This window comes from Geotrypetes seraphini, chromosome 1 (assembly GCF_902459505.1).
Source record: "Geotrypetes seraphini chromosome 1, aGeoSer1.1, whole genome shotgun sequence".
In the NCBI taxonomy this organism is placed as follows: Eukaryota; Metazoa; Chordata; class Amphibia; order Gymnophiona; family Dermophiidae; genus Geotrypetes; species Geotrypetes seraphini.
In genome coordinates this window covers 21,409,422-21,422,606 of record NC_047084.1, presented here as the reverse complement: position 1 = coordinate 21,422,606, position 13,185 = coordinate 21,409,422, and the positions used below count along the sequence as shown (strand labels likewise).

The following is a 13,185-nucleotide window of genomic DNA, read 5'->3' as shown; positions in this document are numbered from 1 at the left end:
TTCTATTCCCTCGTTCATTCCCTCTATTCTTCCATCCTTTGGCTCATGCTACCCTCCCTCCTTCCCTTCATTCTGTGGCCAAAGATCATGCCCCCCCTTCCTTCCTTCCATCTTTTGTCCGAAGTTTGTGCTCCTTCCCTCTCGAGTCCCAACAAGCACCCTACCTTCCTCCCTCCATTCTGTGCCTCAAGTACATGCCTCCCTCCGACGGGTATTTACCATCTGGCCGATTCCCTCTTCCTCCCTGTCACAGTCGTTTCTGTGTATAAAGCCACAAGTGGCGTCTCCTACATGCGTCCCGCAGCTGAACTGGATGCCCTTCCCTCTGATGTCAACGTTGATCCTTGGCCTGCAGCTTTGTGCAGAGAAACAACTTTAGCAGGGAGGAGGAGGGAGCTGGCTAGAAGATAAACACCCAGGGACAGCAATGAGCAAAACGCCACATCGCCCTCACGCCGGGCCGCATGAAACACCTTTCTGGGCCTCATGCAGCCCATGGGCCACAGGTTGGACACCCCTGACCTAGAAGAATCAAATATTTAAGTTCTGATTCTCTTGTCCATTTTTGTTCACTGCCTTTTTCATGTATTTTTATCTGTGGGTTTAGTTAACAAATGTTCCCTTTCTTTTAGTTGCAAACTGTGAGAAAAGTCTTTTCAAAGGCTCATTTTGCCATAGCAGCAAAATATGTAATTTGTACTGAATTTGGATTTTTCTTATTACTTTTTACTCTTTACCTTTTTTTAAATTTTACCCACACATAGCAAACAAATGGCATAATATCTACTTTTTTTCTGTTCACCAAGATTGATCTGTTCTAGCCCTTTATACAGAAACTGAAGTACTTGTAACGCCAAAATTATTTGGAGTGAATGCAGTAAAATGATTCTCTATGTATTGTCACGGGGAGAATATGTATGAGAAGTTTGTTTGGCCCAAATAGAAGAAAATCTTGACTTCTAAGGGTAATTCTATGATTTTTGTGCATCAAATAATATATTATTTTACTGTTTTCTAACTTTCCAGAATTTATTGTGAAAATGCAGCTCTTAAAGAAACTCTGGAACTGAGAACAAGTGAAGTTAAAACTTTGAAAGCAGAAAATATAAGTAAGCAAATCAGAAGGCTGAACTGCTCAACTGTTTTCTCTGGATTATTTTTACCAGTTGTCTGAAATCTAATGATTTGCCCAAATATAAATCAGAGTACAGTGCAGAGTGATACCATGCACTGGTACTGGTAGATAAAGCTTATTTTCCCATGCTACCTTGAGGTGGGTGAATAGGCACAATTGAACTCAAAGGAAGAAAGAACTTGGACTAAGGAGAAATAGGAGACTGAAACTTTCAGGAGGGAAAGCGGAGCAGCCTAGCATTGGGAGAAATAGCAAAGCAGGATCCTTTGTTCTAGAACAGTGCTTCTTGACCCTCTCTTGGAAACACACCTAGGTTTTTGAGTTTTCAGGGTCAACACAATTTATTTAATCAGTATTTGATATAGCACTCTTCACAATATACAGTATATTACATCAGAATAATGTACAATTCCACAGCAGGGTTCAACAATTAAAGATGATACAAAAGGAAAGGAATGATAGGATTGCACAACAATTAATTACCCAAGGCATAATGGGGTCCTTTTATTAAAGCCATGGTAAAAGTGGCCTTAGCACACTCCTTATGTGGGGGTCTTTCCTGCTCATTAAGGCCACTTGTTCAGCACCTGAAAGTTGTGCGATTTTCCTATTTCTGGAATTAAAGACCATGCGCAAATTGTGCAATTAGCGCATAGCCATTACAAATATTACCACATGAGTCCTTACCACCACCCATTTTGTAGAAGTTAAGGACCCACACGCTAACCCCATGCTAATCAGTTAGCATACAGCAATGCCCCATGTGCTGAGTAGCCCTGTCACACCCACTCTCCACCCTCAAACACGCCCCTTACAGAAAAATAAAAAATATTTATTTAGGGCTAGAATCACTAAATCTACCAATCCTAGGTTTGTGATCATTCCCCGACCCCGATCCGATTCACTAAACTGCTGCCTGATCAATCTCCTTTCCAATCCGATCCACCCATGCAAAATAGCCAAGCGATTGATTCACTAACAATTGCTTGACTATTTTGAATTAGGTGTTACTTAAGACCCAACTGCTGCAGACCTGTCGGTAATTGTGTTACCAACAGATCTACCGTTTTTTTTGACAGGTCTGTTTGTCTTTTTTATTAATTTTTTTCCATGGCACAGATATTTTGTGTGTGTTACACACGCAAAATATCTACCCCATAAAAATGAATAAAAGACAGGCAGACCTGTCAAAAAACCACCATCCCCCCGTCCCCCCCCGTGACCCACAAATGGCAGAAGGGATGCCCACTCCCTCCTGCCACCCAACGCTGCCCCCACCACGCCGCTTAAAACTATGGCAGGAGGAATGTTAACTCCCTCCTGCCATCAGAACCCACCCACTGCCATTGGCCCAGCCCACCTCGGTACAATCCCCCGTCCCAGTACACCTCCCTCCCTGTAAGTTGAGAGCAGGAGGGGTGCTCAGTCCCTCCTGCACTGTGGCCTTAGGTCCTGCTCCAGTGTATCACGTGATGCATGGGGAGGGGCCTAAGGCCCTGATTGGCTCAGGCACCTCGGGCTCCTCCCCTGGGCAGGGCCTGAGGCACCTGAGGTAGGTTTAGAATGGTAGGTTTAGAATGATCATATGGGATGAGGATGGTGATGTCATCAGCATAACTATAGGTGGTTATGCCCAGATTGTCCAGATGCGTTCCTAGAGAAGCAGTGTAGAGATTGAAGAGGGTAGGGGATAGTGGAGATCCTTGTGGTACGCCGCAGGGGTTTGACCAGGATTCTGACTTTTCTTTGTTTGATTTTACACTGTAGGTTCTGAGTTTTAGGAATCCTTCAAACCATGAGTATACTTTATCTGAGATGCCTATTGCGTCTAAGATCTGTAGAAGGATGTTGTGATCCACTAAGTCGAATGCTGCAGTTAGGTCCAGTTGTATGAGAAGCATTTTTTTCCCTGTACTAAGGTGTTGTCTGACGGTATCCATAAGGGAGCCTAGTAGTGTCTCTGTACTGAAGTTTGTTCTGAAGCCTGATTGCATGGGGTGGAGTAGGTTGTGGTCATCTATGTAATTGGAGAGGAGTTTGGCTACTAGGCCTTCTATAATTTTGACATATAGCGGAATTGAGGCTATAGGTCTAAAGTTAGATGGGTGGTTTTGTGGTGCTTTTGGGTCTTTTTGGATTGGGGTGATGACGATTTCGCTGAGGTCAGCAGGGAATGTGCCTTCTGTGAGCGTGATTTGAATCCATTGTAGAATTATGGTGCGGAATTTTACACTAGAGGTGGTAAGGAGATATGAGGGGCAATGGTTAAGGTCACAGGAGGCATGGCTGTATTTTTTGTAGAATTTGTTGAATTCTGACCATTGTATGTTGGGGAATTGAGTCCAAATTCTGTCTGCTGCGGTTGCCTCTTTTCCTGTAGGGTGGATTGTGATTGAGTTTTGATGGGATGGGTTAAGGATGAGAGTGGCTCTGGTGTTGGTAATTTTGTTCTTGAAGTGTTCTGCTAAGAGGATGGGTGATGGTGGAGGGGTGTTCGTGGTGTTAGTGTATGGTTTGGTGTCTGTTAATTCTTTCAGGATTTGGAATATTTTTTTGGAATCTTGGGTTTCCGTGCCTATGAGATTAGTATAGTAGCTTTTCCTCTTATCCCTTAGTAGATTTTTGTATTGTTTGTTGATTTTTTTCCAGTCGGTTTTTGTTTGATCTTGGTTCTTTTTTCTCCATTTTCTTTCTAATCTTCTACACTGTCTTTTGAGTTGGAGTAATTCATTATCAAACCATTGGTCTGATTTCCTGCTGGTTCTGGTTTTGGTTTGTAGGGGGGCCAGATCATCAAGGATGTTAGTGGATACATTTTTCCAGTGGGAGATGAAGTTTTTTGGGTCGCAGTTTTGGATAGTTTCGTCTACATTTGACCAAAAAATGGTTGGATCGATATGTTTGCGTGTGGTATATGTGGTTTTTTTTGATTGAGGTGTGTGTTTGGTCTTAGTCCAATTGATGTTGAAGTTGTATGTGTAGTGGTCTGACCATAGGGATGGGGACCATGTTCCGTTAGTAGTTTGGATTGCTGGATTGGATGGTTGGAGAGACATGAATGCAGCAATGTCCAGTTGATGACCTTTTTCATGGGTGGTTTGTGGGTTTAGGATCTGGAAGGATAAGGCTTTGAGGAAGGATAGACAGTTATTTGCTGGTGTGGAGGTTGTGTCTTCTAGGTGTAGGTTTAGGTCTCCTAGGATGAGGTTATATTCTGCTGTTAATGAGTTTTGGTAGATGAAGTTTTCAAATTCAGGTCTCACTGTGGTCCAGTTTCCTGGTGTTATGTAGCAGAGTAAGCAGTTTAGTGAGTTTTTTAGTGTTGGGTTTGTGAGTTGACACGCTAGGAAATCCATTTGCGGAGTGGATGTTTTTTCAAGTATGTTTAGAGTTAGGGAGTTCTTGATTATTATTGCTAGTCCTCCTCCTCTTTTTTTTTCTCTGCAGGTTACTGTTATTTTGTATCCCGGCGGACATACTTCTTTTATTCTAGGGTCTGTGTCTGAGGTTAACCAGGTTTCAGTGAGGAATAGGCAGTCAAGTTTTTCTGTTTTTATCCAATTTTTTATGTTTTCTGTTTTGGGTCCTAGTGCTCTGATGTTAACATAGGCACATGTAAGGGAGGTTGTGTCGGTCTGGGGAATGTAAGTTGTTTCCGGGTATATGAGTGTTGAGGGAGTTGGATGGGATTTTGTTTTCGGGAGTGTTGATCTTCTTCTCCAGGTAACAGTGATGGATTTTTGAGTGCTGGTGTGGTGGTTCGAGTTTCTTGATGTGAGTATTCTTCTGTTGGGAAGTTGGAAGTTGGTTGTACTGGAGGATGTGGTTGTGGTGGGTAAGTTGTTTGCTGCTGCTTTCCAACTAGAAATGAGGAGGATTATCAAAAGGGTGGCTAGTGTGTGTGTATGCAGGGAGAGCTTCATTTTTGATGTCTGGTTCGGAGTGTTAGGTAGAAGGAATGGTTCTCCCTTAGAGTCCCGGCTGGATCGGGAGTGGCTGGTTTTTTCGTGCTGGGAGGAGGGGGAGGAGCGGGGATCTCTCGCTCCTTACCTTATATTGGAAGTCGGTAGGAGGTCCTGTGGAGTGGTCTTTGGGGCGTAGGTGTTCCCGGTTCCAAGGTCCGCAGGTGCTCCTCTCAGGTGCTCCACGAAGGCGCTCACTAAGGCGCAGGCGCCTTTGTCGTGCGCCTTCGTCAGCACGCCGAACGGTTTAGTGACATCATCAAGTTTGACGACCAATAACATTTCTATGGGTGGTCTCAAAGTTTAGACAAAAACATTCCTCCATGTTTAAAAGTTAGTCAAAGTTTTCAGAAAATTACTTTTGATTTCTGAATTAACATTATAACATTCAAGAGAATCTATAATTATTAACATGGTGCTGATAAATTCTCAGCCCTTCCATGCTGGCAAGCTCTGAGCCTTAAAGGAAAAAAACAAACTCCTAAGCTGACAGATTCAAATTGCATGGCCTTACACAGAAACCTTACTCAGGAGGAAAAAGGGGGGGTTAAATCCCCCTCTCCTCTCCCTGAAGCGTGGGCTTCCAATGCCCCCCTTCTCCCTATTCTTGAGACTGACTCTAATTACTTCCAGATGTTATGCTCAGGATTTTTCCTTAGTGTTTCTTCTTATAAACCACATTCATGGGCCCCAAACATTCATAATTTCATTCATATCTTGGCCATTCATACTTCATACATTTTATATCTCAGTTTGGAATATGGAGTCTAATATGCTTTTCCTAACTGGCCTGAGCACATCTGTTAACAATTAGAACCACGAGGCTAAAGGCGGGAAGCTGAACAAAGAACAGAAACTATTCACTGGCACAAGATGGTGACCTAAGACAGGACAGTTATAGCACATACAAAAGAACCTAAACTGGACTCCATGTAATCATGTAATCATGATTTCCACCATGATTTAGCTCAACAGCAAAGTACACAAGAAAACACCATTCTTTTCCTTATATTAATCTTTAGTGTGTTTTTTCTTCTGGCCTTAGCTACATTATATTTAAATTTTTATTCACCTGTTTTTCCGTACGCTTCTATTTGGGCGCGGTCCTTAACTAACACAGATGTTTGTCTAACTAGAATTACCCAGAATCATACGAAAAACTGGTGCTACAAAAATACTGCACTATCATGCTTCTGACATCCATTTCAATATCGTCCCATAACGAGCCACGAGCCACGATTCAGTTATAAAAACAAAAAATAACTTCTGAAATGGCTACCACAAGGCAAGGCAAATCGGAGAAGCCGTGCACTTCCGGTGTATCGGCAAAAAGATCTAAAGTGACTCCGGTGTCGCCGTCGAGTGTCCCGATCCCGTTGGAAACAGAGGAATTCTCAGATAAAGCAAATATAATGGCAGAGCTATTTAAAATTAAATTAATGCTGACAGACAACACTGCCAAAATTTCGGAGGTAAAGGAGGAGGTGCTGGGTCTGAGACAGGAGATCCAGACTGACAGGCAGAGGATGTCTGTGATTGAGGAGAGAATTGAACTGCTGGAAACTGTCACACAAAAGTGTGACAGTGAAAGACAAAATGTAGAAAGCTTGAAAAATCAGCTGATAGATTTGGAGAATCGGGGGAAAAGGAAGAACATCAGAGTGCTTGGACTGGCTGAAAATCTTGAAGGGGGAGACACTGTACAGTTTTTAGAGAACTTACTACCTAAACTGTTACAGTTAAACTCCAAGTGGCCGTTGGAACGGGCACATAGAATCCCTTCAAAAAAACCAGTGAATCAGAATGGCCCCAGACCCTTGATTTTTAAAGTTTTGAGATACCAGCAAGCTTTAGAAATCCTGAAAGTAGCAAAAGCGAACAAAAATTTAAATTATAAAGGGTCTAAATTGTTATTGGTTCCAGACTTTGCAAAACATACTGCAAACATCAGAAAGCAGTTTCTTATGCTGAGGCAGCAGTTGAAAGAAAAAGGTTACATGTATGGCTTGTACTATCCATCTACAATGCGAATATCTACTGGAAATAAGTCCTGGTATTTTCAAGACCCTGCAAAACTTAAAGAATTTCTATCACAAGAGGAACCGATGTCTACATAAAGGAAAATTGATTAAAGGAAAAAGAGAAAATGGAGAAGACTAATTTTGAAGAGAAGAAAAGAGGGGGGAAAAAAAGGAAGACAGAAGGAAAAAAAAAAAAAAAAGAAGTGGATTGATACTGGTCCAAGTTATTTTTACTGCATTTTATTGCAGATGAAGAGCTTTTGACTAATTTTTCAATATTGTGAATTTACTGATACATTTTTAATTTAACAAGAAATTAATTATCTATGAGAGATATTATAAATATAATATATATATTTACCTAACTACTAATTACTAACCATCCTGAATAACAATAATTGATTAATATGAGGAAATATATATAGGATATTACATATTTCAAAAGGGATTATTAATAAAATAGGAAATAATTGTAGACTTTTATTAATAAATATGAAAATATATATTTTATTCAAATATTTATTTATATTGAATATATTATGATTGATTTTTAAATGAGAATGTTATAAATAAATTGGTTAGATGCTAATATTAGTAATATATTAACGCTATGAATGAATATATTTAAATTAACAATGAATATTTAATATACATGGAATTATAGTTAAAATTGAAAATGTTAACAAAATATTAAGATAGGATATATATTACTTTGAAAGGAAGATATATTTATAATTTATATGAATTAATTAAGTATGATTCTTAATATAATGATATATTTTACCTAGATACTAATTGATATGAAATACAAAAATTATTAAATAAAGGGTTAAGTCTGGGAATTGGGTTTTTTAAAGAAGAGATAATTACTAAGGAGATAAAGATTTTTAAGATACTATTATTTATATGAATAACTTATATGAATGAAAATTTATTTGAATAGTTATATTTGAATTCATTATAGATTATTTTATGTTATTTGCTACAATGAAATATTAATATTAATGATAATTATTAATTGAATGATTGAATATGTATGGATAGAAATAATGAAATATTAAATGTGTGGGGGAAAAAAGAATAGTTGAATTTTTGAGAGATATTAATTCAATATGGAGGGATATTAGTTGTCTGGGGAGGGGGTTTAGGGTCTGCTATACCAATGTGTGTTCCAGATCAGACAATGATTATGGGGGGAGGGGAGGGAGCATATAGAGAGGGGGGGGGGTTCACAGTAATAATATATTGATGAGGATTGAAAATGGGATAAATGTAAAATTTGAATTTTTCTTTTATAATCTTATTTTAGGGGGGGGGAAAGGGATGGGTGAATTGGATGAATGAATTATATTTACTTAATGTGCTGAGGTCTGGTCATCTTTTTTATTTTAGAAATATTTGCCAAAATTTAATTATAAAATAGATGGGTATAAAAATTTATTCTATTAACGTCAATGGTTTAAATCATCCTATTAAGAGAAAGAAAGTACTAACGTTCCTTAAAAAGCAAAATGCGGACATATATTTTATTCAAGAGTCGCACCTTTCTGATATTGAATCTAAAAAGTTATCTGGGGGTTGGATTTCTAAATGCTTCTTTGCACCTGCAATGGGGAAAAAAGCTGGGGTTGCTGTCCTGATAAATAGGAAGTGCAATGCTGATTTCAAATTAATAAACTATGATCCTTTAGGAAGATGGGTGCATATCAAAATGGTTCTGGGAAATACAACCCTGGATTTATTAAATATATATGCTCCTAATTCGAATCAAATGGAGTTTTTCAAACAAGTTCAACAATTACTGTTACCACTGGTTACTTCTAATTTAATCGTAGCAGATTTCAATGCTGTAATGGATCCAATTTTGGATAAGAGACCAAGTAGAATTATGAAATCGTTAGGTTTAGATAATTTGGTTCAATCTTGTAATTTAGTTGATATATGGCGTATTCTTCATTTTAATGATCAGGAATTCTCTTTTTGTTCTCAGGTCCATAAATCTTTCTCACGAATTGATTGAATGCAGTTATTGATCCCATTATAATTTCAGACCATGCTGGTGTATGGATTGACTTTAAGAATAATGATATAGTACATTTCGATCCAATTTGGAGATTTGATAATGCTTTACTTGCGGACTCGAACTTTCTGGAAGATTTTAAATTAAAGATGAATGAATTTTTTCAAATAAATAATTCGGACAATATTAATGCTGAGATTTTGTGGGACGCATTTAAAGCAACAATAAGAGGAAATATTATTTCATATTCAGCATTTATCAAAAAACAACTTAAAAAACAATATGTTGATCTGGAAAACCAAATTAAAGTATTAGAAAATAAATTAATTAAGAACTGGGAACATAATACATTACAAAGTTTATTAAAAATAAAAGCGAAATATAATGAGATTTCTTCTCAATTTGTGAGGAAAGATATCTTCTATAAGCAAGTTCAGTTCTATGGTAATTCAAACAAAGCTGGAAGATTATTAGCTAATTTTCTTAAAGCAAAAAAAAGCAAATCTAAGATTATTGCAATTAAAGATACACAAGGCAACACACACACTAACACCAAAGATATTTTAATACAATTTCTTGATTTTTATAAAGATTTATATTCTTCTGAATCTTATGAAAATAAAGAACAAGAGGGATTAAATTTCTTAAACTCATTTATTGGCCCAAATGTTCCGGATCATATAAAACGAAGTTTAGAAGATCCTATATCTTTAAAAGAAATAGAATCAGCATTGAAGTCTCTTAGAGTTGGATCCGCTCCGGGTGGTGATGGATATACTGTTGAATTCTATAAAACATTTCAAAATGTCATCTTACCATATTTATTAAATTTGTATCAATATCAAATAAATAATGGGAATATATCAGGTACTATGGCTGATTCGGTAATTATTGTCTTACCAAAACCAAACAAGGATCCTACCTTGGTTTCAAACTACAGGCCTATCTCTTTATTAAATGTAGATGGTAAGTTGATTGCTAAAGTATTAGCAATAAGATTGGCAAAAGCTCTTCCTTTTATTATTGATGTACACCAAACAGGATTTATTGCTAAAAGACACTCATCAAACAATACTAGATTAGCATTCCACTCTTTAAATTTAATGAAAAATATGAATGATCCAGCTTTTATGCTATCTTTAGATGCAGAAAAAGCATTTGATAGAGTGGAATGGAGTTATATGTATCAAGCTCTGGAATGGTTTGGAATATGCCCCGGTTTTATTAAAATGATTCAGACATTGTATAGCTCTCCTGGTGCAAGATTATATATTAATAACAATTTATCAGATAGATTTATCTTGCGTAGGGGAGTTAGACAAGGATATCCTTTGTCCCCTTACTTTTTGATATTGTTTTAGAACCCTTATTAATTGCAATTAATCAAACTAAGGAGATAAAGGGAATCCCATTTTCTTACTGGGAATTTAAACTTTCTGCATATGCAGATGATATATTATTATATTTAAGAGAACCGGGGAATACTGTTCCAAGTTTACTTAATCTTCTAGAGAAATTTGGGAAATTTTCTGGATATAAAATTAATTGGAGTAAATCGGAAATTCTTCCAATTAATGTTCACTGTACCAAAGGATTATTTGATTCATATTCATTTATTTGGAAAGAAGAAGGATTAAAATATTTAGGTATTATTATCAAAAATACAATTGAAGATACAGTAAAAGAAAATGAAAAGCTTTTATTAAAAAAAATAACAGAAATGTGTGAGCAATGGAATCCTTTACATCTTTCTTGGTGGGGAAGAGTCCAAACAATTAAAATGATGATATTGCCTGTGGTTTGTTATCAAATGAGTATGATACCAATATTTTTTCAGGGGTCATTTTATAAAAAGTTAAACAATATTCTTACAAAATTTGTTTGGTTTGGGAAAAGACCCAGAATTGCTTTAGTATCTTTACAAAGACCAATTGTGGAGGGAGGGGTAAATTTTCCAAATTTTTATAGGTACCATCAAGCCTATATTCTAAGACAGGGTATGTATTGGATCCTCCCAGATCTCATGGAGAATGTACCAGATTGGCTATATCTAGAATGGCGGCTCCTGTTCCCACTACATCCAGAAATTCTAATTAGTATAAACATGCCAAGAAGATATAAGGATAACAGAATTTTATTGGATACTTGGAAGACGTTAAGATATGTTAGTAATCTATCACCAGAACCAATTGCTAAATCATTAAATCAATCAATTTGGGTAAACTCCAGGATCAAGATTGGCGGATACAAAATCGTCTGGAAACAATGGATAATTGCAGGTATACGAACATTGAATGATGTTATTTCAGAAGGAGCAATGCTTAGTTTTTCACAATTGCAACATAAATTTGGATTAAATAAAACACAATATTTTAAATGGTTGCAATTGAAGCAAGCTATTCAGGCAGGGTTCCCTGAATGGAAAGCTCTTAATACTCAATATAGTCTGCAGGTTCTATGTTTCCAGGTGGATTTTTTGGGTCACCAAGCCGCAAAATGGTATAAATTGTTAAATGGATTTTTAAACAAAAAAAAGAAAACTGGACTTAGGGATATTTGGAGTATTGAGATTGGTCAGACAATTTCTGAATCTCAATGGCCACGATTTTGGTCCTGGAGATTAAGATCTACAAAGTCAGCATCTATGAGTCAAACTTGGTTGTTTTTGTTACATAGAACTTTATGGACCTCTACGCGTTTACAAAAAATAGATAGTACTAGATCTAATAGATGCTGGCATTGCAGAGTAGAAGTCGGGACATTAGATCACTTAATTTTTTTTTTGTCCCTGTATAAATGCATTTTGGAAACTAATTTGGCCCCAAATTAATGAACTACTAGAAAATCATGTAGGACTCTCATATGATACTATACTATTTGGTACAGCAATGAGAACTCAGAGTCCGATTTCAGCAAACAATAACACACTATTATTAATATTGACAGGGGTCGCCATGCAACAAATAACTCAAAATTGGAAGGACTACACCAAATTAAATTTTACATTTTGGTGGAATTCAGTCTGTCATATATACAAAATGGAAAAAACAATAGCATTACAACAGGGAAATATTCATAATTTTAAGAAAATTTGGGAACCATTGACTCGATATTCCAATGATCAGGTTTCATAGCACATTAGTAATGGATATATTAGATTGGGGAAGGGTGGGAATGTATATTATATGGATTTAAGAAATGAAGAAAGGGGAGGGTTATATTTTATGTGATAAGATGAATTACTTGTAATCACAATTTTTCATGTATTAATTGAAGTTTATGTAAAATTAAATTATTGTAAGAATGAAAAATTTATAAATTAAATATTTAAAAAAATTAAAAAAAAAGTGGGGGAGGAGGGACCGGATGGCAGGAGGGACCAGGCATTGCTCCTGCCATAAGAAGTTTGGTGGGCGGTTGACAGGAGCCCTGACAGCAGTTACAGAAGGCTGCTTCTCCTATCACTACTGTTAGGACTCTGCCCCGACTCAATTGATCACTGAGCGATTGAGTCAGGGAGTTTGCATGCAAAACTAAGGCTTCTCCCCCTTCTATCCAGGATATAGAGAGAGCCTAAAGGAGTCCCTGATTGGCTCAGATGCCTAAGACCCCACCCAAGGGGAGGGGCTTGAGGCATCTGAGCCAATCAGGGCCTTAGGCCCCTCCTCATGCATCAGAAGATGCACTGGAGAGGGGCCTAAGGTCTGCAATGCAGACAGCGGAGACCAGCGGAGGAGCAGGAAGGACTCCTGCTCCCGACTAAAGGTAACAGGGAGGAGGGGTGCTGAGGGAGGAGGGGGCCGAGGGAGGGTGGCATCCGCTGGCTGGAGGGAGTGAGCATCCCTCCTGCTATATTTAAGATCGGCAGCAGGAGCATCCAGTGTCAACTCAGTCAAAGATTTAGTTGGGTCACTAATAAACAATAGCACATCATCTGCAAAAAGTAAAATCTTATAGGACTCATCCTGTACCCATAAGCCCTATATATAAGGATTCACACAAATCAAGCAAGCCAGAGGTTCCATTGCTATGGCAAATAGTAACAGG

The 13,185-nt window shown here is 37.6% G+C and overlaps 1 protein-coding gene across 2 annotated transcripts in view; it reads left to right on the top strand.

Moving 5' to 3' along the window:
* The window catches only part of CCDC125 (coiled-coil domain containing 125), a 62,904-nt gene that overhangs the window by 31,565 nt on the left and 18,154 nt on the right, over positions 1–13,185 (top strand). For both annotated transcript variants that reach the window (XM_033927568.1, XM_033927645.1), the window contains exon 7: positions 1,027–1,109. In XM_033927568.1, the coding sequence (XP_033783459.1) occupies positions 1,027–1,109 (83 nt within the window). The remainder of the gene's footprint in view (positions 1–1,026; positions 1,110–13,185) is intronic.